General features: G+C 44.5%; 1 protein-coding gene and 1 pseudogene across 13 annotated transcripts in view; one reads left to right on the top strand and one right to left on the bottom strand.

The window, feature by feature from the left end:
* Ep400 (E1A binding protein p400) overlaps positions 1-25,291 on the top strand; it is a 95,902-nt gene that overhangs the window by 8,336 nt on the left and 62,275 nt on the right. For 11 of the 13 annotated variants that reach the window (XM_090320373.1, XM_090320384.1, XM_090320381.1 and 8 more), the window contains 7 exons: positions 13,501-13,591; positions 15,344-15,451; positions 15,938-16,323; positions 17,821-18,114; positions 19,988-20,173; positions 21,140-21,280; positions 24,884-24,962. In XM_090320373.1, the coding sequence (XP_090176499.1) occupies positions 13,501-13,591; positions 15,344-15,451; positions 15,938-16,323; positions 17,821-18,114; positions 19,988-20,173; positions 21,140-21,280; positions 24,884-24,962 (1,285 nt within the window). The remainder of the gene's footprint in view (positions 1-13,500; positions 13,592-15,343; positions 15,452-15,937; positions 16,324-17,820; positions 18,115-19,987; positions 20,174-21,139; positions 21,281-24,883; positions 24,963-25,291) is intronic. The other 2 variants (XM_090320385.1, XM_090320378.1) reach the window with 1 other exon arrangement.
* LOC150044913 (pre-mRNA-splicing regulator WTAP-like) lies at positions 22,169-22,962 on the bottom strand (annotated as a pseudogene).

Raw genomic sequence — 25,291 nt, 5'->3', positions numbered from 1 at the left:
GTATAACTTTCATTCTTTCATGTAAAATAGTATATAACATCATATTACAGTTCTTTAGCCTTAAGAGTTCAACACTAGTAGATAAGGGTGTTATTTTACCTAGCCACAGTACAATGACCAAAATCAAGAAACTTAGGTAGTCCAGTGCTCTTTGGTGCTGGGCCAGAGATTTTGTCTCTTGTCCTGAAGATGTCCTTTGTCCCCGCCACCTCTCTCCTTCCCCCGCGCTGCCGCCCCCCCCCCCCCCCCCCCCGTGTCTCCCAGTGCTTAATTACTCAGTCCCTCTGCCCTTCTTTAATCTGCCCTGCTTTAATTATGGTTGTCTCTACCAGCATATGAGTCACTTGGGGAAGGTACTTGGAGATTATGTAAATATTTTGTGTCTCATTAAATATTTACTTACTAATTCTAGGATCAGCTGATGAGTTGTGTTTGAATCAGTTATTCTGTTAATATACCAAAGTGGGTACACATCCACCTACCTACCTACCTAATTATTCTGTGCTAAACTGTTAGATTCACTGTTTGGTTTATACTTCTAGTTTCTATGAGTTTGGACCCATATGTGCAGTTATGTAGCTCTACCATGGTCAAGAAGCAGAACTGATTATGCTAACCCTGCCCCCTGTGTGGTGAGACCTCCTTCTCCCTGGCCTGTGTTCTCCAGGACAAGATCCTGCCTCCTCCCGATGAGCTATAGATGGAATCGTATGCAATGGACTTTGCTGTCCAACTGAACGCTTGTCATAATTCATTTACCAATTGGTTCTTGTTAGAGTGGCATTCCTTTATATGAACGTACCAAGTTGATCCTTTTAACTCTTTGAAGGATACCTGAATAAACTTGCTATAATTGTTGTTTATTTTTGCCAGTCTTGGGGCTTGAACTCACATTCCCAGCTCCAAACTTGTTGTAAATTTTACTTAGCTTTTTTTTTTTTTTTGGTCAGTTGTGGGTCTTGAACTCTAGGCCTGGGTGCTATCCCTGAGCTCTTCTACCCAAGGCTAGCACTCTACCACTAGTGCCACAGTACTACTTCTGGTCTTTTGATAGTTAATTGGAAATAAGAATCTCCTGGAGGGGGCCGGGAGTTTGGCCTAGTGGTTAAAGTGCTTGCCTAGCATGCATGAAGACCCGGGTTCGATTCCTCGGTACCACATACATAGAAAAAAGCCAGAAGTGGTGCTCAGGCTCAAGTGGTAGAGCTTTAGCCTTGAGAAAGTCCAAGGACAGTGCTTAGGCCCTGAGCTCAAGCCCAGGACTGGCAAAAAAAAAAGAATCTCCTGGAGATAAAAATCTCGTGGATTAGGGGCAGGGAGTTTGGCCTAGTGATAGAGTGCTCCTCTAGCATGCATGAAGCCCTCTAGGTTTGATTCCCAGGAACCAAATACACAGAAAAAGCCAGAAGTGGCACTGTGGCTCAAATGGCAGGGTGCAAGCCTTGAGCAAAGAGTGTCCCAGGACAGTGCCCAGGCCCTGAGTTCAAGGCTCAGAACTGGCAAAAAAAAAAAAATCTTGTGGACTTTCCTGCCTTGGCTAGATTTGAACTATGATACTCGAATATCAGCCTCCTGAGTAGCTAGGGTTACAGGTGTGAACCCCTGGCCCCCAGCTTGCTTTTTTTTTTTTTTCTTCCCCTGGTGGTGGGGCTTGAAGTGGGCCTGGGTGTTGTCCCTGAGCTCTTCAGCTCGAGGCTATCACCCTATCCATGGAGCCACAGTACGACTTCCAGTTTTCTAGTGGTTAGTTAGTAATGAGCCTCACAGACTTTAGTGCCTGGGCTGGTTTTGAACCACAATCTTCTGAGCTCAGCCTCCTGAGTCGCTAGGATTATAGGTTTGAGCCATTATGCCTGGCTTGTTTTAGTTTTTGATGAAGTCTAACTTTACCAATTATTTGTTTGTTTTACATTTACAAATTATTTTTAGCTAGGCCAAACTCCCAGCCCATGAACCTATATTCTTTTTTTCTTTTTTTTTTTTTTTTTTTTTTTGCCAGTCCTGGGCTTGAGCTCAGGGCCTGAGCACTGTCCTTGGACTTTCTCAAGGCCAGAGCTCTACCACTTGAGCCTCAGCACCACTTCCGGCTTTTTTCTATGTATGTGGTACCGAGGAATCGAACCCGGGTCTTCATGAATGCTAGGCAGGCACTTTAACCACTAGGCCAAACTCCCGGTCTGAACCTATATTCTTTTTCTTTCTTTTTTTTTGAGCCTATATTCTTAAACCTGTATAAAACTTATTTCACAGCCAAGAATCACTTCCCCAGCTGTTTTCACTTTTTTTTTCCTTTTTCTAAAGGTTATTGCATTTAAGCCTGTTCTGGCTAGGACTGTACTGCCATTAATGCTTCCTATACATAGCTGGAGTAATAGGCACACACCCCTGTACCTTGTCTTTTATTGGTTGACTTGGGAATCTGTCTACCATTTGTTCAGGTAGGCCTTGAACCAGGATCTTACCTACCTCTGCTTTCCTGAAAGCTAGGGTCATAGCTGTGAGAGCCATGGTGCCTGACCCTTTTATTTCTTCATGCTTTGCTGTACTGCTCAGGACTTCAGTGTGGTATTCCCTTATAAGAACGGGAGCGTGTTGCTTCTGTTTCGTAGGGGGAAGATTTATTTCTCACCAGGACGTGGGTGAAGAAGGGGACAAAGCCCTGAGGAAATTCCTTTATTTATTTACTTACTCATCTTGGCTGCTTTGTTGGAGGGTGGTAGTACTAGAGTTTTGAACTCAGGGCCTTATGCTTTGTAGACAAATACTCTACCACTTGAACCAGGACCCCAGTGTAAGATTTAGTGAAAGGAGACTGCCATATGGTTCTGGCAGAAAGGGGGGATTGCAAACTGCTGGCTTGTAGGAGATGGAGGCCTGAAGAGAAAGAAGAAAGAGAAGGAGCACCAACTTTCTCTGGCTACTTCCTGCTGGCAGGGGGCATCAGTTTTAGGGGTGAAAGGGCAGAGATGTCATCCAGGCTGGGAGAAGGCAGCGGTATGTTTCCTTGGTGGTGAACAAGTATGTATGTGTCTTTGGATGAAATCTGAAACAAGTCTTGAGAGGCAGAGACTGAGCAACAAGAAAAAACATTAGCAGGCACACAACTGACAGAAGGAAGGGCTTATGGCAGAAAATTAAAAACTGGATACCTTGGATAGTCCTGTCTCCTGGGTTCTAGGTGGTCCTGGAGTTGACAGCTGTCCCTAGCTACTTCAGACTGGATAGGGGAGAGCATGGTGGACTGGTTAGATGAGCCAGCAGAACCTGGGCTGCATTAAGGGCCCAGTGGGGGACCTGGAACAGTTCCTGTACGTGGACTATAGACAGACTATGCCAAGGCAAATTGTCTCAGTCTAAGACTCGTTACAAATTCCTATCCATTTAGGGGTTGGGATCGTGGCTTAGTGGTAGAGTGCTTGTCCAGCATGCACAAAGCCCTGGGATTGATTCCCTGGTACCAACGTCCAGCCATTCAACCAACGTTCAAGCCGTAGCACTGACCCCCCCCCCCAAAAAAAAAAAAATTAGGAGCCTGGAGTTGGGCCTAGTAAGAGTGCTTGCCTGGCATGCACAAAGACCCAGTTCAATTCCTTAGTACCACATATATAGAAAAGGCTCGAAATGATGCTGTGGCTCAAGTGGTAGAGCTCTAGCCTTGAGAAAGCCCAAGGCCAATGCCCAGGCTGAGTCCAAACCCCAGGACTGGCAAAAAAAAAAAAAAAAAAAGTTTCAAAGTGGAGAAAGGGGAAACTAAGACTACCAAAGTCCACTCAAGTATTTGTTCATGTCATGGTCTGAAATGAACACCTTTTAATTTGCATGCTATTTTTCTGTTTCCCAAGTATGGATACAAGACTGATCTTGTTGCTTTAATTAGAAATAAAAGGGGCAAAGGCTCATTTGATCTGAGGATCTTGATTCCAAGTTAGCTCAGGCAGAAAATCCCTGTGAGACATTTTTTTTATTTTTGGGGGCAGTTGTGGGGCTTGGAACTCTGGGCCTGGCCCTGTCCCTGAGTTCTTCTTCTCAAGGCTACCGCCCTACCCTTGAGCCAAGTCCCACTTCCCGATTTTTCTAGAGGTTAATTGGAGATAAGAGTTTCAGGTCCTTTTGTACTCAAGCTGGCTTTGAACCTTGATCCTCAGATCTCAACCTCCTGAGTAGCTAGGATTACAAATGTGAGCCACCATGCCCAACTACTGTTAGCATTTCTACCTCCACCTTCTTACCCAGTCTGCTATCTTGAACCCTCAGCAAAAACAAAATTGCCTTTTCCTGAAATTAGGTGACATAGGTAGCTGCAGTCTCAAATGGCAGTCCCCACAATGTAATTTCCCTCTCCCTTGTTAGTACAGCTACAACTGTACATGTTAACCCCTTCCACAACACTAGCTCCTGCTCCCATGTTCCACATGAACCCAGCCCTATAAAACTGTGCTTATAGCCCTGGCCCGCTACTCTGTCAGCAAGGCAGCCTGTCAGATTATTAACATTAAAACTCTTTTCTTTTGTATGTGACCGAGTATCCTTTTTTTTTTTTGGTCAGTCTTAGGGCTTGAAATCTGGATCTGGATGTTGTCCCTGAGCTCTTCAGCTCAAGGCTACCACCCTATCCCATGAACCACAACACCACTTCTGGCTCACTGGTGGTTAATTGGAGATAAGAGTCTCACAGACTTAAGTGCCCAGGCTGGCTTTGAACCAAAATCTTCAAATCTCAGCCCCCTGATTAACTAGGATTACAGGCATGAGCCACCACACCTGGCTCCCCTAAGACAATTCTTATTGCTTAAAATATTTATTTTTGTGGGTCATGGAGCCAGAACTCTGGGCCTGCTTGCTGTCCCTCAGCGATTCAGCTCGATGCTACCACCCTACCCCTGCCGGGTGGCCCCCCACAGCCCCACTTCCCATTTTCTAGTAATTAGAGATAAGAGTCTCCTGGTCTTTTGTACTCGGGCTGGTTTTGAACTGCAGTCCTCAGATCTCAGCCTTCTGAGTAGCTAGGATTGATAGGTGGGAGCCACTTTGCCTGGCTTGCCTAAATTCTTTAGTTTCCAAAGGAAGTCATTTTTAATTCCCTTTCCAAAACCTTTTTTCCTTTTTCCTTTTATGCTCCCTTAGCTTTAACTTGCATTTAACCCTTAGAAAAGTTTTGAACTAAAGTTCTTCTTTAATGCTACAGAAAGATCCTTTGAAACATTTGGTAACACCCAAATCTTATCTTCATTGTAGTGGTATTTAAATTACCTTCTTATAAGTTGGAATTTAACCTTGGCTGCTGGTCATAAGCAGCACTGATACTAGTTACAGTTGAAGTAAAAAACCAAATTGGGCCGGGAGTTTGGCCTAGTGGTAGAGTGCTTGCCTAGCATGCATAAGACTCAGGTTCGATTCCTCGGTACCACATACATAGAAAACTAAAAGCCAGAAGTGGTGCTGAGGCTCAAGTGGTAGAGCTCTAGCCTTGAGAAAGTCCAAGGACAGTGCTCAGGCCCTGAGCTCAAGCCCAGGACTGGTAAAAAAAAAAAAAAAAAAAAAACAACAAAAAACCCCCAAAACAACCAAATAATTGCACTAGAAATGTGGCTTAGTGCTAGAATGCTTGTCTACTGTGTTTGAAACCTAGGCTTTGATTCCTCTGTATCACATAAACAAAAGGAGGAAATGGCAGTGTGGCTCAAATGGCACAGTGCTAACCTTGAGCAAAAGAAGCTCGGGAAAGCATCTAGGCCCTGTCTTCAAGTCTCAGGGCTGACAAAAAACAAAAATAGCAAGTAGTTTTAGGAGAAAATACTCAAAATATGAATATGCAAGATGGAAGCATTTTAGTTTGATATAAAAGACTTTTTCTCACACTATGACGATTTATTTTTTATTTTGCCTGTCCTGGGGTATCAGGGCCTGAGCACTATCCTTGGGCTTTCTCAAGGTTAGAGTTGTACCAGATGAGCCATAGCATCACTTCTGGCTTTTTTCTTTTGTGTGTGTGTGTTTGTTATAGGGCTAGAACTCTGGGCCCTGAGCTCTTCCAACTCATGGCTAACGCCCTACCCCTTGAGCCACAGCGCCCATTCCCTTTTTTCTAGTGGTTAATTGGAGATAAAGGTCTCTTGGACTTTAGTGCCTTGACTGGCTTTGAACCATGATCCTCAGATCTCAGCTTCCTGAGTAGCTAGGATTACAGGCGTGAGAGCCACTGGATCCAGCCCAGCTTTTTTTCTATGTATCTGGTACTGAGGAATCAAAGCTGGTTCTTCGTGCATGCCAGGCAAGCGCTCTACCAGTAGGCTAAACTCCCCTCCCTGATAAAAATTTTTATGTATTAAAAGGAAGTTTTTTTAAAATTATATTTTATCGTCGGGATAATGTATAGAAGGGTTACAGTTACATCCGTCTGGTAGTCGTTGCATTACTTCTCAAACCTTGATACCTCTTCTCATGTTTTTGTCCCCCTTTACTTCCCCCAGTCCACAAAAGGAAGTTATTTTGAACATGTTCACACATATACTTGTGCAAAAGATTCAAGGTGTGCTTAGGTTTAAAAAAAGAAAATTGGCTATTGGTTTTCTGGAATTCCAGTGCCAAAAGACATTTTTGGCCATTGCATGGTAGAACCAGGTGGTCAATGCTAGAAAAACAGGTAAAAACCAAACAAAATATAGGACTAAATTCAAGACACAAAAAACTTTTGCCAACAACAAGCAGAATTAAAAAAAAAAAAGATGAACAAATTATGTGTAGACATCTTTGCTAGCAAAGCACTCGAGATGGGTGGATCTCAGTGTTCAAAGCTTGAGGCTTTTTTAGCAAGGTACATTAGCATATGAATTGATCAGTGAGGAGTAAGCTTCTGTGGCAGGATGAGGAGCAAGTGAGACTCACTACAGCTGGAGAAAGCAAGTTTCTGGACAGGTAAAAACGGTAAGAAAATTTGCTGGATCTTTATTTAGTAAGTAAGAAAGCAGGCAGGCAAGCAACAAAGAAACAAGAAAAGAAGGGGCACACTAGCAAGAGTGGGTGCTCTTGAAGGACAGATGGAGCTGCTACAAAAAAGGAAAGTTACCTTTCTAGAGTTGAAGGCCTTGAGAATGCCCAAAGACAGGACTTGCCCCCCCCCCCCCCGCAAAAAAAAGCTATTGAAGGTCAGAGATTGCAAGTATCCAATTGTCACTAAGGCCAAATTTCTAAGCAGTTAAGTTTCTTTTGATTTTAGATATGTTTTCAAGCTCAGAATGGCTAGCCTGTGGGAGGAACGGGGGGGGGGGGGGGGGGGGGGAAATCCCAGGGGCTCAGCATGCATCACACTCCTGAGGGCACAAACCAAAAGGTTGGGCCACTGCGACTGAGGTTCTAGCCTGTAAGGCCTTTTGGCTTGAGCAGAAGAATAGAAAGCAAAGGAGACCTTCCAAGGGAGAGATTGATGGGACCCTACTGGAATAAGAAACAAAAGGAGGGGCTGGGAGTGTGGTGCAGTGGTAGAGTGCTTGCCTAGCAAGCATGAAGCCCTGGATTTGATTCCTCAGTACCACATACATAGAAAAGGCCAGAAGTGGTACTGTGGCTCCAATAGTAAAGTTCTAGCCTTCAGCAAAAGAAGCTTAGGGACAGTGCCCAGGCCCTGAGTTCAATCCCCAGGACTGGAGAAAGAAAAGAGGAAGGATATAGAGGGGAGAGTCTGAGTGTAAAGGGGTTAAGGAGGGAGGGTGACTTTTTTTAGAGTGAGAGATTCCGTATTCAGATGTCATCAGGCGGGAAGTAATCAACCAAGGAGGCATAGTGGCACTCTGGTATGACACCATGTTGAAAAAGACAGCAGAGGAACAGAGGTCCTATAGATGAAAGTCACTCACCAGATGCAGAAAGGGGACAGTGGGGTGGATGCATACCCAGCAGCGGTAACGGCCAGAAGTACGAGGTGGGGCTCAGTCGGCTTTCCACAGTTGGGGTCCAATGAAGGATACCCAGGCAGCAGATTGACCCTCAGAGAGAGGCTTGGGACCCAGAAACTCCTGACACTATCCTGTCCTGGGTTTCAGCACCAGGCATAAGCTTCAGGCAAAGAAGACCTCCACAGGATTCAGGCAGAAAAGAGTTTATTGTGGGCAGAGCAAACTGCCTGCCCCCAGGAAATGAGGAGTGTGGAGAGAGTAGAGAAGAGGAAAAGGGGAGGGGCTTATGGCAGAGTAGGATTATGTAGGGAAAGATGAGACTTAGACCACAGCCATGTGGAAGTGATCTCAAAGCCTGGGGAACCTCTCCCTGTCCACGGGAGGCGGGTCAGGGCACTTCAGGAAGTAACCTCAGCAGATGAGGAAGTGACCTCAAAGCCTTGGATCTTGGTTGACTCAGTCAGGTGATTGACAGTCAGATGATTACTGGTCTCAGACAAGTGGTTTCTAGTAAGGCTAAGTAAGCGCTGTCTTCCACAAAGAGGAAGTGGGGAGTTTGCGGTTCTCCTGAGCAGACCTAACACCCAGCCCTCAGCTGTGTCTGTTAGTACCATTTTCATTTGTCTTTGTCCCTAAAAGTGGTGAATTGCCTTAAATTGAGGTGTAGTTTATAAACTGGGCCTGTACTGGTCTTGTATTGTAACGAGTCAAGTTTTGACAACTGCCCCGGAACCCACTTGGTGGAGTGTTGTCCACTTTTGCCACTCTGAGAGATCCTTGTGCTCGCTGCTAGGCAGCTGCTGTCTACTTCCTCCCCGGGGCTCCGTCTCGTGGGGCTCTCGTTCACATCCACGTTTTGGTTATCTATAAGGATAGTGTGCTTGTAATAGGTCCATGTTGCTCTAGTATAGTTGTGACATGTCTATGTTACTTTATGACTCAAAACGTTTAAAATTCTCCACCTTTCTTCCCTCCTTTTTTTCTTTTCTTTCTTTGACAGAATCCTATTGTGTAGTCTAAGCTGATTCCCCACTTGAGAACCCCCACACCAGGTGCTGTGGCTCACGTGTGTAATCCTAGCTAGAGGCTGAGATCTGAGGATCTTGGTGCAAAGCCAGCCCTGGCACTAAAAAGTTCTTGGGACTCTTATCTCCTCTTAACCACCAGAAAACTGGAAGTAGCCCTGTGGTTGAAGGGGTAGGATGGTAGCCTTGAGCTGAAGAGCTCAGGGACAGCGCCCAGACCCAGAGTTTAAGTCCCACACTGACCAAAATAAAAGGTCTATTCAAAAAATGTGTGCCCCTACCTGAAAAATTGTTAGGATTATAGATGTGAGCCATTGGTGTTCAGCTGACTCATTTTGTGTATGTGTGCTCATACTGGGGCTTCAATTTAGGATTTAAGTGCTGTCCTTGAGCTTTTTCACTCAAGGCTAGCAGTGTACTAATTGTGCTTTGTTTCAAGCTTTTTAGTAGTTAATTGCATATAAGAGTCTCTGAGGCTTTCCTCAGATCTGTCTCCTGAGTAGCTAGGATTAGCGGCATGAGCTACCAGTGTGTCTTACGTGTGCGTGCGTGCGTGTGCGTTCTAGGGCTTGAACTTAGGTCATGGGTTCTGTCCCTGAGCTCTGTGCATAAGACTAGTGCTCTACCATGTGAACTATAGTTCCACTTTTGGGTAACTAGTTTTTGATGGTTAATTGGGAATAAGAGTGTCATGAATTTTCCTGCCTAGTCTAGCTTTGAACTGTGGTCCTCAGATGTCAGTCTCCTGAGTAGCTATGATTACATGAGCCATATTTCAGTCAGCTTCTTGTACTATAGACATTACCAGGAATCAAGTGGAAGACTTAGATGATAAATAGGCGATAGGATAAATAGAATCTGTCTACACCAGGAATTTCCTCAGGCCCAAATGCCCACCCTGCTCATCTGCCCTGACAGTACCAATAGTCAGACCACAACACCTGCCATAGTGGGGTCTCTGTCTCCATCTGTCTTTTGTGCTGGTTCTGGACATTGTCCTTTAGGTTTTTTGTTTTTTTTTTTGTGCTCAAGACTCACTCTTTATCACTTGGGTCACAATTCCACTTCTGGCTTTTTGGAAGTTTATTGAGGATAAGAGTCTTAGGACTTTTCCTGCACAGGCTGGTTTCAAACCATGATTCTTAAATCTAAGCCTTCTGAGTAGCTACTCAGGATTACAGGCATGTGCCACCATTGTCCAATTCCTCCCTCCCTCCCTCCTTCCCTCTCCCTCTTTCCCTCTTTCCCTCCCTTCCTCCCTTCCTCCCGTCTTCCTTCCCTCCTTCCCTCCTTTCTTCTGGAACTGTCCTTGGGCTGTCTCAAGGCTAGAGTTCTTCCACTTGAACCACAGCACCACTTCTACCTTTTTCTAAGTGGTACTGAGGAATCAAACCCAGGTTTTCCTGTATGCTAGGCACTCTATCACTAGGCCAACTGCCCCCCCCCATTTTTTTTTTTTTGCCAGTTGTGGGGCTTGAACTCAGGGCCTGAGCACTGTCCTTGGACTTTTCTCAAGGCTAGAGCTCTACCATTTGAGCCACAGCACTATTTCAGCCTTTTTCTATGTATGTGGTACCATTGAATCATGGATGTTAGGCAAGCACTCTACCACTAGGCCAAACTCTGGCCCCCCAGGGTTTTTTTTTTTGGCCAGTCCTGGGCTTGAGCTCAGCGCCTGAGCACTGTCCTTGGACTTTCTCAAGGCTAGAGTTCTACCACTTGAGCCTCAGCACCACTTCCAGCATTTTACTCTGTATGTGGTACTGAGGAATTGAACCCAGGTCTTTGCATGCTAGGCAAGCACTCTACCACTAGGCCAAACTCCTGGGTCCCCAGGTTTGTTTTTTTCTTTAATCATGCTTGGCACTTCTGACTTTTTTGCTGGCTAATTGAAGAGTTTCATGGATTTTTCCGCCGTGGCTGGCTTCAAACCTTGATCCTCAGATCCTGGACTCTTGAATAGGAAGAATTGCTAGTGAGCCAGATGCTGGTGGCTCATACCTATAATCCTAGCTACTCTGGAGACTGAGATCTGAGGATCATGGTTCAAAGCCAGCCTGGGCACTAAAGTTCATTAGATTCTTTTTTTTTTTTTTTTTGCCAGTCCTAGGCTTAAGCTCAGGGCCTGAGCACTGTCCTTGGACTTTCTCAAGGCTAGAGCTCTACCACTTGAGCCTCAGCACCACTTCCGGCTTTTTTCTATGTATGTGGTACCGAGGAATTGAACCCAGGTCTTAGTGCATGCTAGGCAAGCACTTTAACCACTAGGCCAAACTCCTGGCCCTCATTAGACTCTTATTTCCAATTAACCACCAGAAAACCGGAGTGGTGCTGTGGCTCAAGGGGTTAGGGCAGTAGCCTCGAGCTGAAGAGCTCAGGGACAGTACCCAGGCCCAGAGTTCAAGTCCCATGACCAACTTGTGGCAAGAGCCACTTGCACAGGACCTAATAATACATTTCTTACCACAAAAGAAGAGAAAGCTATCTAGATTTGGTTCTGGAAACCAAGAACACATGTCTGCTGCAGATGGTGTACCAGGGAATTGTTGTGCTGTCTGTAGAGCAGGTCACGGGGGCAGCCTGCATGTTCTAGCCCTCGTAGAAGGAACCATAGTTTTTGGATTTAAAGAAGCCCAGTTTTTAGTATTTTTCATGTGTTGTCTAATGTTATGTTTGTTGAAAAGACCTTTCATTCCCAGGTTGCTTTGGCAGCTTCTGGAAACTATGAAAGCACTAGTTCTTAGATGACACTGCAGCTGCTGCAGGAGCTGGATTCATGATTGAGACTTGGAGGCAGAATTTGGTTCCTAGGTTCTTCCACATTCTTGTGCTGCCATTGAGCATATGCCACTGAGTGGATGTTTATTTCAGACTGTGTGCTCAAATACGCATGTGCATGCATGTGTGCTAGAGCTTGAGCTCTGGAGTCTGAGTGGTTACCTTAGCTTTTTTGCTCAAGACTGGTGCTCTGTCTTGAGTCATAGCTTCTTTTGTTTTTGTTTTTTCTCTTTGTGGTGTGACAGGGACTTTTGTGCTTCAGCTGGCTTCCATCTGCCATCCTTAGAGCTCAAGCTAGGATTATAGGTGTGAGCCACCAGTGCCTGGCCTTTTAAAATCATTGTTATTTATTTATTTCCTTTATTTTTCTGTTCCCTATTCTCATCTTTCCTCCTCCCATCTTGATTAAATGTGAACTGAGTACTACCCAGCTGGCTGTGCAGTGTCACTTAGGAATACATACATGCTCTGAAGGGGCTGGCAGTGACCACAGGCCAGGGCAGTTGGTTCATTAACCTTGGGTTGTTACTTGTTTAGGCATCTAAGGTACCCCACTGAGGGGAGTGGGTGGACCAGACCCTTTAGAGACTCCTGAGCAGTGTGATACCTTGTGTTTCAGGAGAGTAGGGCTCCTGCTCAGCTGAGGGCCTGAGTGTTCACCAAGATGCAGAATCTGCTGCCTTTGAAAGTAACTTTTTTTTAAGTGAGCTCTTTTTCCCAGTTGTTGTTTAATGGAGAACTGAGAGGAAAGTAGGGAGACTTCCCACACCCTCTACACTTACATAGCATCAGCTATTTTACCACACCCGCCAAGAGTTTATCAACTCTACCCGCCTAACATTCCATGGTTTCACAAGTGCATACTGGGGTTCATTTTAGGTGAGCTTCGAGTTTAGATAAATGTATAATGTCAGTATATCTAAGATCGTGATGACAGACGGTTTCACTGCCTAAATATCCAGTGGTATACTTAGTCATTCCTCCTGCTCACCGTCTGATTGTTTCTCCACAGTTTCATCACATACAGTAGTTAGAGGCATGCATGTAGCATGTAGCTTGTTCAGATTGGTTTCTTCTGGTCCATTTAAAGTTACATAACACATTTGATAGCACAATATGTATATCAAGGGGACATTACTCAAAGTACCATATTAAAGAGCCATGTTGGATTGCAGTTAATTGGGATTTTAGTGTCATTTCCCAGTAGGAAGGCAAACTTTCATTACTGAGCTTTTTTTTTTTGGCCAGTCCTGGGCTTGAGCTCAGGGCCTGAGCCCTATCCTTGGACTTTCTCAAGGCTCAGCACTCTACCACTTGAGCCTCAGCTCCATTTCCAGCTTTTTTCTATGTATGTGGTACCGAGGAATCAAACCCGGGTCTTCGTGCATGCTAGGCAAGCCCTCTACCACTAGGCCAAACTCCCGGCCCCATTACTGAGCTTTTTTTGGTATGAAGTTTTATTGGCATTGTGATTCAGTATCAAAAAAAAACACAAAAACCTTAAAGTTTCCCAGTTTAACCCTTTCTTTGTCATTCAGTATTTAAAGGTAATGATTTGCAATTCCATTAAAAACCCAAATAACATCTTTTACTAGTCTCTTCTCCAGAGGTAAGTAGCAACATTAAAGTATTTGTTGTATGTAGAGATATTTATTATAAATAATTGTATATTACAGTGCATATTCAAAGACATTGTGTAGGTAATATTTCTCTTATAAAAAAGGAATTAATGATAGGTTTACTTTATATTCATTCTTACAGTGCCACAAATGGCCACAGTCTCATTACTTCTTGTTGTTTTTCAGCCGCAAGCTCTCGCTGGGAGCCTGGTGGCTGGGGCAGGCAGTGCACTGGAGGCCGACCCATTCAAGAGACAGCAGGCCATACCACCCACAGGTATGTCCTGGGCACAGGGTGATGTGCCCAACATAGTAATGGTGATGGAGTGGTCATGTATTTCTAAAAGCTTAATTTCTAAATTTCTTTTGGTGATTTTAAGACAGAATATGTGAATGTTTTTGTGTATTAAAGTCAGAAAATTTTCATTTGATGAGTTATATTCCATTGATTTTCCATGGACCATCTTTATGTTGTGATTACATGTTAGGATTATTTATCTACTTTTTGAAGTCTTTGGCTTTAAAAAAACAAAACAAAACTGGATTTTCTTTAAATTATAAATGTGATGACACATTTTTCTATATGGGAGACGGGAGGCAGTTCAGGAGGTAACTTAAAGCCGTCCCTGGCTTGTGATCAGCTTCTCTTCCCGCACGGCAGGGACTGCTATCTATGCTTTGTGGATTCTCTAAGGCATCCCTACACAAATGTTAAGTATGTGTCGATCTGAAAACGTTCAAATGTGATGCATTTTTTAAAAGTTAAAACTATATTTAAAAAAAAGTCAAAAAATATTTCCAGGTGCTGGTGGCTTGCTCCTATAATCCTATCTACTCAGGAGTCTGAGATTTGAGGATTGAGATTTGAAGCCAGCCTGGGCAGACAAATCCATGAGATTCTTCTCTCCAGTTAACCAGCAAAAAGCCAGAAGTGGAAGTATGGCTCAAGTGATAGAGCCTTGAGCAGAAAACACTAAGCAAGAGTACAAGGCCCTGAATTCAAGCCCAAGTACCAGCACAAACAAAACAAAACAACAAAAAAAATGAACCTTCATGGCTACCTTTCTGAGTATTCCAGAGGGTGGCTGAGTCCTTCTTTAGCAGTCAGACCGTACCAGTGTTTGCTTGTTATTGCAAATATTGCATAGCTGTCACTGTGAGGTGTCAATAGAGTTTTGGATATCTAATCTCAAATGTTTTCTCCACATGTGTGTCAGCATTATCTAAAGGGAGGCCTGGAAATGAGCTGCCAGGTCCAAGAGGGTGTGCAGCAGTGAGGTGGTAGTCTTCTTCCCTCCGCTGCTCTTCAAAGGGACAGGGCACTTTTGCTTCCATCAGACATTTCCACTTCTTTTTTGTTGGCACGGTGGGTTGAACTCAGGGTCTCATACTTTTTAGCAAATGCTCTACCACCTGAGCCATGCTTTCAATCCTTTTGCTTTTAGTTTGCTTTTCACATAGGTTCTTGGGCTGACTTTTCCTTGTCTGGCTACAGTGCTGCTGTCTTCACCTCCTGCCTAGCTGGGACCAGGCATGTGCCACCGAGTTTAACCTTGGTTGGCTTACATTTGAAACATTTTGTTTTGTTCAATAAAATCTTTACTCTTTAGTGATCCAAAGTGAAAATTGTATCTTTTGTTTTGATTTAGTCATCTCTGATTTTAAGTAAGGGTACAGAGTACCCTGAATTGTTAACCGTTTGTGACTCTGTTCACAGCAACTGCTCATATTCTGTGCCTTTTTCCTCCTGATTGTTGAGACTTTTCATATTATCTGTAACTATTTCAGAATGTTGAATAAATCAGCCTGTGTCTGTCATGTGTTGCAGTTTTTCTCAGTTGTTGCTGTTCTTTGCCTTTTTATGATGCTTTTTCTTATATCATCAACATTTTAGTGAAGATAATTCCCTTATTCTTTATGGCATATAAAGGCTTCCCTGTTCTAAATTATGCATACTTGCACATGTTTTTCTATACTTGCATGATTTTATTTTTACGTGAAATGGCACCTTTCTTGAAAATTATTCTAGAGCAGTCTAAGAGGCCTCGACTTGAAGTGGGTCATCCAGGGGTAGTTTTCCAGCACCCAGGGGCGAATGCAGGAGTCCCTCTGCAGCAGTTAATGCCAACTGTCCAAGGTAAGCCCAGTGTCAGAGCCAGTGCTTTCAGCTCATAGCAGAGGAGTGCATGGAAACTTTGTGACCAGCTGAGCCCAAAGCTGTGCAGTAAAGATATTATATTGAATATGAGTTTCTTACATGGGGACATTTCTCTAAGCCCTAGTCAGTACAGGATGAAAAAGCCTCTGGGGACATGTTCTTGCCATTCTAATGGGAGCCACACTTTGCCTTGTCATTGTGCTTTCTAGCAGTTTTAGCTGTGATTTTAATTGCTGCTGTTGTAGGGGTGCCCTGTGGTTGGTTAGTTGAGGCTTATTTTGCTTGGCGCTAACCTGTAAAGACTGCACTCATGTCCTTCCTTCTTTGTGTGCTCGTCCTGACCTTAGATCTGATAGAACGCTAACTTCCATGATGGGAGTATGGTGGTGAGTTGCCCTTGGAATTTACCTGGCGGAAGCTGCTGTGCTCTGAAGTCAGTGTTCTGTGTTCTTCCTTGTTTTCTAGGAGGGATGCCCCCAACCCCTCAGGCTGTGCAGCACACTGGGCAGAAGCAGAGCCAGCAGCAGTACGACCCCTCCACTGGGCCTCCTGTGCAGAATGCAGCCAGCTTGCACACTCCGCCACCACAACTGCCTGCGAGGCTGCCCCCAGCTAGTGTTCCTGCTGCAGCCCTCTCTTCCACCCTGCAGTTTTCACAGCAGTCGCAGGTGATGGAGGCTCAGACTCAATTCCAAATTCCCGTGAAGACTCAGCAGCCGAATGTCCCTATCTCTGTTCCTGCAGCCAGCCAGCTCCCTGTTCCTCCTCTACAGTCTCCACAGCCAGCCCTCCATGGTCCGACGCCTGGGAAGGCGCAGATGCAGGCCTCGCAGCTTTCAGCTCAGACACAGGTATTATGGGCATTTGCTGTGTGATGACAAGTAATACATTATGCAAGCAGTGGAAAGCGGTGGGCACAGGTGACTTGTAGTCTGTGTATTTGGCAGTTGGCCTGCTACACTAACTGTACATTCTTCAGAGAACCTCATTGGCCTATGAGAATAGGTGGTTCATTCAGTAATTGAAACATAATTTGCTTTTTTCCAGTTCTGAGGCTTGAACTCAGGCTTTAGGTACTGTCCTTGAGCTTTTGCATTCTACCACTGGAGCCATCGCTCCACTTCTGGCATTTTGGTGGTTTATTGGAAATAAGATTCTCATTGACTTTCTTGCCCAGACTGCCCGCCCAGCCTCCTTAATACCTAGGATTACAGGTGTGAGCCACCTTGGGTGCACACGTTAGGACGTAGTTTTTTGGGTTTTTTTTTTGACTGAATTACAGCCATTTAAAGTAATTGAAGCTGTTATTACTGTTGCTGTTGGTACAGGAGCACCCACTTGTTGACCACAGATTCTGTGAAGGGCCATATTCTCAGTAGTCGCTGAGTAGTTTGCCGGTCTCAGAGGTGATGGGACAGGCCTGAGGTGCATGTTACTGAGCCCACCTCTGTCCAAGGGCAAAGTCATACTTGTAAACATCTGCTGCACCTTCTCCATGGGAGGGGGGGGGGCTCCCTATCCTGTTTTTGATGCCATAGACTGATGCCATAGACTGCGCAATATGGTGCAAAGAGTTACTCTTCTGGCCCTAACACACATCTGTCTGAGTGTTTAAAATGCCCCTGTTCTCCCAGTTATCATTTTGTTCATGTGTCTTAGGCATATTTGTAGTGAACTGGCTAGAGGTCCTAAAGACCAGCTAGATACTGAAGACTGGGCACCAACTGACTTGAGAGCAGGGGAGCGGGAGAAATAGTTTTCAAAAATATACCTTGATCCTCTTGTTCTCTCAGAATTTTCTGAAAACCCTTGTTATTTATTATTGATTATGTTATTTATTAAATGAAATAATCTTTTCATTTTAAAGATTCCTTTGTATGCTTGTGTATGCGTGTGGTTGTGTAGGTGTGCAGGTCCTGGGACTTGAACTTAGGGCCTGGATGCTATCCCTTACCTTTTATAAAAGTTTAAAGCTAGCACTTTCCCACTTAAACCATAGCTTCACTTCTGGCTTTTTGATGGTTGATTGGAGTTAAGAGTCTATGGACTTTCCTGCCTGGGTAATCTTTACATCTTAGCTTCCCGAGTAGCTAGGATTAGTCATGAGCCATTTGTACATTGCATTGAGCCTTCTGGGGTTTCTGGAAGTAAGACAAGATACTATTGGGAGATACCCTCTGGTTTGTTTCTTAGTTGTGGTTGTGATGGGACTTTGTGAACATGTGCTGCTGTGAAGAGGAATGTACGGAGTGTGTTGGCTGCTGTCATCTAAAGGCTCTGGTATTTGGGTCCTGTGGATGTCATGAAGCTTTGTTTTGATTCTGTTTCCCTTGTCTTCTATATACTAGACAGTGACATCGACCAGGCTCCCAGTAGACTCTGTCCAGTCCTGCCAGCGGTCTCTGCCTGGTTCTTCCTCCTCATCTCTTGCACCTGTGAGTGGCTCAGGCCCAGGGCCTTCACCCGCACGGTCTTCACCAGTGAGCAGACCCTCCTCAGCCACTAGCAAGGCACTGTCTCCTGCTACTTCTCGTTCTCCAGGGGCTGCAGTGCCGGCCCCCCCAAAGCCACAAAGCCCTGCTCAGAATGCTGCCTCATCCCAGGACAGTTCTCAGGATAAGCTGGCAGAGCAGATAACATTGGTAAGTGTGCCTAGGCAAGTGTAAAATGAATTCCAGATTTTTGTTGTCAGTTTGCTGTTGGCTTTGTTACTCAGACTGGTTTTCAGTTCCTGAGTTCAGGGGACCCTTTTGTCTTGTCTAGAGAAAAGCTGTGACCACAAGTGCTATAATCTGGTTTGTGATAGACCTTTTTTTCTGGACAATACCGGGATTTAAACTCAGTCTTGTGCTTACTCAGCTTGTTTGCTCAGCTGTCATTCTATTAAGGAAGCCACACCTCCAGCCTGACTTTTGTTTGCTTTTTTTTTTTGGCCAGTCCTGGGGCTTGAACTAAAGGCTTGGGCACTGTCATTGAGCTTTCTCAAGGCTAGCGTTCTACCCCTTGAGCCACAGCACCACTTCTGGCCTTTTTCTGTGTATGTGGTATCCAAGAATGGAATCTAGGGTTTCATGCATGCTAGGCAAGTACTCTACCACTAGGCCAAACTCCTCGCCCGTTGTTTGTTATTTTGGAAATGGAATCTCACAGACTTTGCTTTATTGGTCGGCCACAAATTCTGGTCTTCCAGATCTTACCCTCCTGAGCAGCTGATAGCCACTGGGACCCAGCTTTTGGTTTTAAAAATTTTGGTATGTGCTAATTTAAAATTGAACACCTGTTTGTAAGAACAATGTGGTTTATGCTCTTTAGAAAGCATGCCTTAAACCATATACCTTTTTTGATAGAAGCAGGCTCCTGTGAGGAGTCTTTTCTCCTGACAGAATTGACCCTCATGAGCTAATTTCCAACAGCCATGGGTGAGGTTGCGGATCTGTTTTGCTCACCTTCATCAGAAATTTGAAAGGTTTTTGTGAAAATCAAATGCACATGTGTTTCTCACTAGCTTATTGGCCAGTGTATAGCATATTGTTGGTCAGTACATAGTCAAGGCCTTTTTCCAACTATTTTTCCACAAAATTCCAGCTTTTTTGGGGGGTGGGGGTCATGGGGCTTGAACTTGGCCCAGACCCTGTCCCTGAGCTCTTCAGCTCTAGGCTACTGCCCTACCCCTGGGCCTGGACATTGTCCCTGAGCTCTTCAGCCCAAGGCTATGGCACTACCCTTTGAGCCACAGCCCCACTTCCCCTTTTCTAGAGGTTAATTAGAGATAAGACTGTCAGGTCTTTTTGTGCCCTGGCTGGCTTTGAACCTTGATCCTCAGATCTCAACCTTCTGAATAGCTAGGATTACAGGCATGAGCCACTACCACCACCACGCCTAGCCTGCAGCATTTTTTTGTTTTGTTTTGCTAATCCTGGGGCTTGAACTCAGGGCCTGAGGGCACTGTCCTTGGACACTTTTTGCTCAAGACTAGTGCCCTACTACTTGAGCCACAGTGCCACTTTCAGCTTTTTCTATGTATGTGGTACCCCAGGAATCAAACCTGGGTTTTCATGCATGCTAGGTAAGCACTCTACCACTAGGCCAAATTCCCAGTCCACCCAGGTTCCTTTTAATACCTTTCTAACTGAGCTTTTCACACCATAGGGTTTCAAAATCTGTCATTGGTGGGTCACACTTGTAATCCTAGTTACTGAGGAGGCTGAGATATGAGGATCCAAAGTTTGTTAAACTTATGTCCAATTAACCAGCAAAAAGCTGGGATCAGAGATGTAGCTTAAGTGATAGAGTGCCAGCCTTAAGAGAAAATGTCTAGCAAAAGTAATAGGCCCTGAGTTCAAACCCTAATTGGCACACACACACACACACACACACACACACACACACACACACACACACACACACACACACACACACACACAGACGCACAGACGCACACACAAAATAGTTGGGTTAATTATAGAAACACACTATGCTGACTCTCATCCCACCCCTGTGCTATGTTTCTTACAGGAAAACCAGATCCATCAACGAATAGCAGATTTAAGGAAAGAAGGATTGTGGTCCCTACGGCGACTACCAAAATTGCAGGAGGCCCCACGCCCTAAGTCTCACTGGGACTACCTGCTAGAGGAGATGCAGTGGATGGCCACAGACTTCGCTCAGGAGCGGAGGTGGAAACTGGCTGCTGCTAAGAAGGTAGATTTGTCACATCAGCACTAGGCCATGTCCACTAGTGGTAGGATTTAAAGTGCTGTGATGGGTGGGCAGGCCTCCCAGACCACGTCTGTAAAAACTTTTCATTCATCATGTTTGGGAAAACAGACTTTCTATTGTGTGGAAGGGAGCTGAGATAGTATGTAAACAAATAAGAGGTTTTTTTGTTTTGTTTTTGTTTTTGGTTTTTTTTTTTAAGTGCATGTCCTGCCAGGAGGCATGGGTGGCTTATGTCTGTAGTCCCAGCTACTTGCAAGGCTGAGATCTGAGGATCAAGGTTTGAAGACAACCTGGGCAGGAAAGTAGATATAACTCTTACCTCCAATTAAGCATGAAAGAGTTGGAACTAGATCTGTGGCCCAAGAGCGCTGGCTTTGAGCACAGAAAAGCTCAGGGATACCGCATAGGCCGCGAGTCCCACCACCAGCACACAAAAAATGTAAACACCACAGTCTAACAATTTTCACCCCTATAAACTTAGTAAGTTTTGCTGCTTTATGCAATGGAGTACTCTGACCTATTGAGCGTGATGCTGAACTGTGTGTGTTAAGTAAGATTATATATGAAATTGAAAAAAAAAATTGTAATGCAGTATCATGCATATGTGAGAAAAATGTATATAATTAGTAGAATATTGCTTTCTAGAAACATAAGGCCAAAATGATAATAGTTTTTGTACTACCATTTTTCCTAGTAAACCCAAAGAGTGCAGGAGGGTATATCTAATACTCAGTTATCTGTGCTTACTTCATTGTTTGATAAGAGTCTTTATATGTAGCTCTACCTGGCCTGCAACTTGTGATACTCCTGTCTCAGTCTTCCAAGTCCTGGAATTAGAATTACACTTGCCTTACATGTGACTTTAGACTGCCTGAAAATTTTATATATCCTTTCTCTCCTGGAAGGGCATAGGGTACAATCTAAAATTCTTGAACTTTCCTTTACTAGCTTGTTAGAACCGTAGCACGTCATCATGAGGAAAAGAAGCTTCGTGAGGAAAGAGGGAAGAAAGAAGAGCAGAACAGATTAAGACGTATTGCTGCCTCAACTGCCCGAGAAATAGAATACTTTTGGTCAAATATTGAACAGGTAAATTGTGAAATTTCAGTAGGATAATAAAAATCAAAGTGGGTCTTAGCTGGGACTCTGTCTCAGGACAGAACCTTGATAGCAAGAGAGGCACTGTCCTTAAGACATTTGAGGTATGAGACCTCCTGCCTGTTTGCCTGTTGCTTGTTTGATCCATATTAAGGTTAGGATGAGCCAGGCACTTCCTAAGTAACCAGGAGTACAGGTGTGAGCCACTAGTACCTGGCTTCTCCATTTTTTCTTTTTCTTTTTCTTTGAAGGCACATTTAATTTAATATCAAGAGTGCAATACAAAAGACCCAAGTACAATGGAGGAACACATTCCCCCATTAACATCAACAACAATGCTCTTTTAACATGTGCCTGTTGGATGGGATGAGGGTTTAAGTTCACCACTGAAAAAAATAATGCAGTGAATCTCATCTCAGCCATACAATCTAGTCGTGAAATGAATATGTTTCAGACAGTTTAAAGCTCAAGTTTGGTACCACCTTGTTTGTACGTTCCTCAGTTGAGATTATCTACAGTTTTTGAAACCATTAAGTGAACAAACCATTGATTGAAACCACATTGATTTAAGGCTCCATTGAGGAATTCAGAATCCTAAGCTAATAAATTAATATGCGCTACTTGTACTGACATCTATTATTTGATTCTCTCATGGCTGTTCCAAGTTGGTTCTTAGCAAGTGAATCCTTTAAAAGCAAACTTCACCTAATTTTAGTTTTAACCCATAGTTCAACAACAATCATGAAGTCCACAGTCTTATCAGTAAAACTGATATACAGTGTCTCTAAGTCACTGTTCAAGGTTAAGGAGTGATGAATATTCCAGTTTTTACATTTTACAGGAATTTTACATGTTCAATTCAGGATTTCAATCCTCCAAATTGTCTGAAGACACAGTGTGCCACAGACTTAAGACTTCTTTTTCTCCCTCTATTTTCTTCAAACAGAAACATTTCTCAAGTGTCTACACGTTCTAGAAGGGGCATTTTTCGGAGGTGGCCTCATCAGACTAGTCCGATGGCAAATCAGGCCTCTGAAGCAAGGGGAAGGGGAAGAGAGAAAAGCTGAAACACAAGGTTCATTAGCCATGACAAGCTGGACAGTCTAAGAATGTGGCTTTTTTTTTGTTCAAAAAGTCTGAGTCTTGGTGTGGAAAGGAGCACCTGGCTGGCCCACGGCAGCGTTCTCGCAGTGGGACTGTCAGGGAAGTCTTGCTGGGGAGTGACTTTGTTTACTTCCAGGCACTCGGTTCATTTGGGGCTTGTTCCAGCTGGTCTTTAGTCTGTTCCAGTTCACCTTTCATTTTGAGGAAAAGCAAGTTGATGGCTGGGTCTACCATTGTAGATCTCAGTCGGGCAACCCTTGGCTGCTGGACTGGCTTGAGGAACTGGATTTGAGTAGTACACTCTTGCTTCTCTTGTTCCTTGGTTGCCAGTCGCATTACAAGGATGTTTTCTCTTCGTGCAGATTCCTGCTGTTGCTGCTTTAGTTTTTCTTCAGACTCCCTTAAAAGCCAGTTACATCATTTGAGTTGAGATCTGTGTGCTTGCCCTTCAGAGCTTGGACATGCGCTTCATACTGTTTCCATTTCAGGATTAACTCGTCTCATGCCGTAACTTTGAAGTCTGTTTCACCCAGACAAACCTTTTTAAGAAGAGGTTCTTTGTTGGTCATCTTGAATGTGAGCCTCCGCTCCACCAGCGCAGCACTGGTCACCTGCCCGGGGAGGAAGTGGGGGAGAGGAAGCCCCGGCCGCTGACCCTGCCTGGCCTGGGTCTTGCCTCGAAATGGAGCAGCTGTGCCTGGGACGCACACCAGGGACTTCCCCGGAGTCAGGCGCACGCCCTGCCACCACCATCCTTTTTTTCTATTTTTACCAATCCTGTGCCTTGAACTCAGGGCCTGGGCGCTGTCCTTGGGTTTTCTCAAGGCTAGAGCTTTGCCACTTGAGCCACAGCACAATTTCTGGCTTTTTTCTATATATGTGGTACTGAGTAATCAAACCCCGGTCTTCATGCGCATATGCTAGGCAAGCACTCTACCACTAGGCTAAACTCCCAGCCCAGCCACTTATTTTTTTGTATGTAACTATATCCTGCCCGAATTCTATTTGGTAGTAAGATGATGATGATGATGGTGATGATGATTTGTTGTTGTTGTTGTTGTTGTTGTTGTTGTAGTCGTAGTCGTCCGTTGTGGGGCTTGGACTCTGGGCTGGGCACTGTTCCTGAGCTCTTCAGCTCAAGGCTACTGCCCTACCTACCCCTTGAGTCACAGAACCACTTCCAGTTATCTACAGGTTAATTGGAGATAAGAGTCTCATGGACTTTAATGTCTGGGCTTGCTTTGAACTGAGATTCTCAGATCTCAGCTTCCTGAGTGGCTAGGATTACAGGCATAAGCCCCCACGCCCGGCAAGATTATTATTGTTTTAATTTTTTGTTGGTGAGTCCAGGAGGGGCTTGAATTCGGCCTAGGCACTATCCTTAAGCTCTTCAGCTCAAGGCTATCTCAGCTGCTACCCTACCCCTAGGCCTGGGCATTGTCCCTGAGCCCTTCAGCTCTAGGCTACCAACCTACCCTTGAGCTAAGCCCCACTTCCCATTTTCTAGAAGTTAATTGAAGATAAAAGAGTCTCAGGTCCTTTTTTCCCCTGGGCTGGCTTTGAACCTGGATCCTCAGATTTCAGCCTCCTGAGTAGCTAGGATTATAGGCATGAGCTACCGCTAGCTAAGAATTTTTTTGTTAATAAGAAAGCAAGAATGTGTATGCGCTAGCAAGCAGTCATCTTGAGGAAAACTGCTTTCAAAGCCAAGAATTACCTGTAGAGGGCTTGCCACAGCTTTCTCAACTCAAAGCTACAGTTGCAACTGGACCTGTGTTTTTTCTAGGCAGAAAGAAACACAAAGGCAAAAATGAGCTCATCCTAACCTTTTTTTTTTTTTCTGTATGTTTGAATTCAGGGCCTGGGCACTGTCCCTGAGCATTTTTGCTCTACTACTTGAGCCACAGCTTTTCTTCCATGTTTCTGCTTGTTAATTGGAAATGAGAGTCTCCTGGACTTTCTCCTGCCTGAGCTGGCGTTGGGTAATGATCCTCAGATCTCAACCTCTTGAGTTGCTAGGATTACAAGCATAAGCCATTGTGGGCAGCACCCAGGCTCTGAATTCAAGCCCCAGGATTGGCACCAGAAAAAAAAAAAAGGAGAAACATTGAACTAAAATTTTATTTTTGAATTTATGTGAATTGATGTTGGATAATAGCATTTTTTATACTATATGAGGGTTTTTTTGTTTTGTTTTTGTTTTGGTGGGCTTGAACTTTGAAGCTGGGGGAGGGAGGAGGACACTGTCCCCGTGCTCCCCAGCTCAAGACTACCACCCTACCCCTGGGCCTGCGCATTGTCTCCTTAGTTTCTCAGCTCAAAGCTACCGCCCTACCCTTGAGCCAAGCCCCACTTCCCATTTTCTAGAGGTTAATTACAGGCGTGAGCCACCACACTGGGCTTACTACATGAGTTTTAATGTTTTATAGACCGAACTTGTAGGACTACATGCTTAATAACTTGCTTACTTACTTATTTCTTTGTGTTTAGGTTGTGGAAATAAAACTGCAAGTAGAATTAGAAGAGAAAAGGAAAAAAGCCTTAAATCTACAGAAAGTGTTCAGAAGAGGTACAATTATTTTATTTATTTATTTATTTATTTTGTGGTTCGTGGGGCTTGAACTCAGCCTGGATGCTGTCCCTGAGCTCTTCAGCTCAAGGCTACCACCCTACCCTTGAGCCAGGTACCACTTCCCCTTTTTCTAGAGGTTAATTGGACATAAGAGTCTCAGGTCCTTTTGTGTCCGGTTTTGAACCTTGATCCTCAGATCTCAGCCTCCTCAGTAGCTAGGATTCCAGGCGTGAGCCACCACCAGGCTGAGGTATGATTATTTTAAAAGAGCCTTAGCAGGGGTTGAGTGCATAGCTTGGTGGTAGTGTTCACGTCTAATGTTGGTA

This window comes from Megascapheus bottae, chromosome 28, assembly GCF_031878675.1.
Source record: "Megascapheus bottae isolate mThoBot1 chromosome 28, mThoBot2.hap1, whole genome shotgun sequence".
Taxonomy (NCBI): Eukaryota; Metazoa; Chordata; class Mammalia; order Rodentia; family Geomyidae; genus Megascapheus; species Megascapheus bottae.
This window is presented reverse-complemented; position numbering and strand designations above follow the sequence as displayed.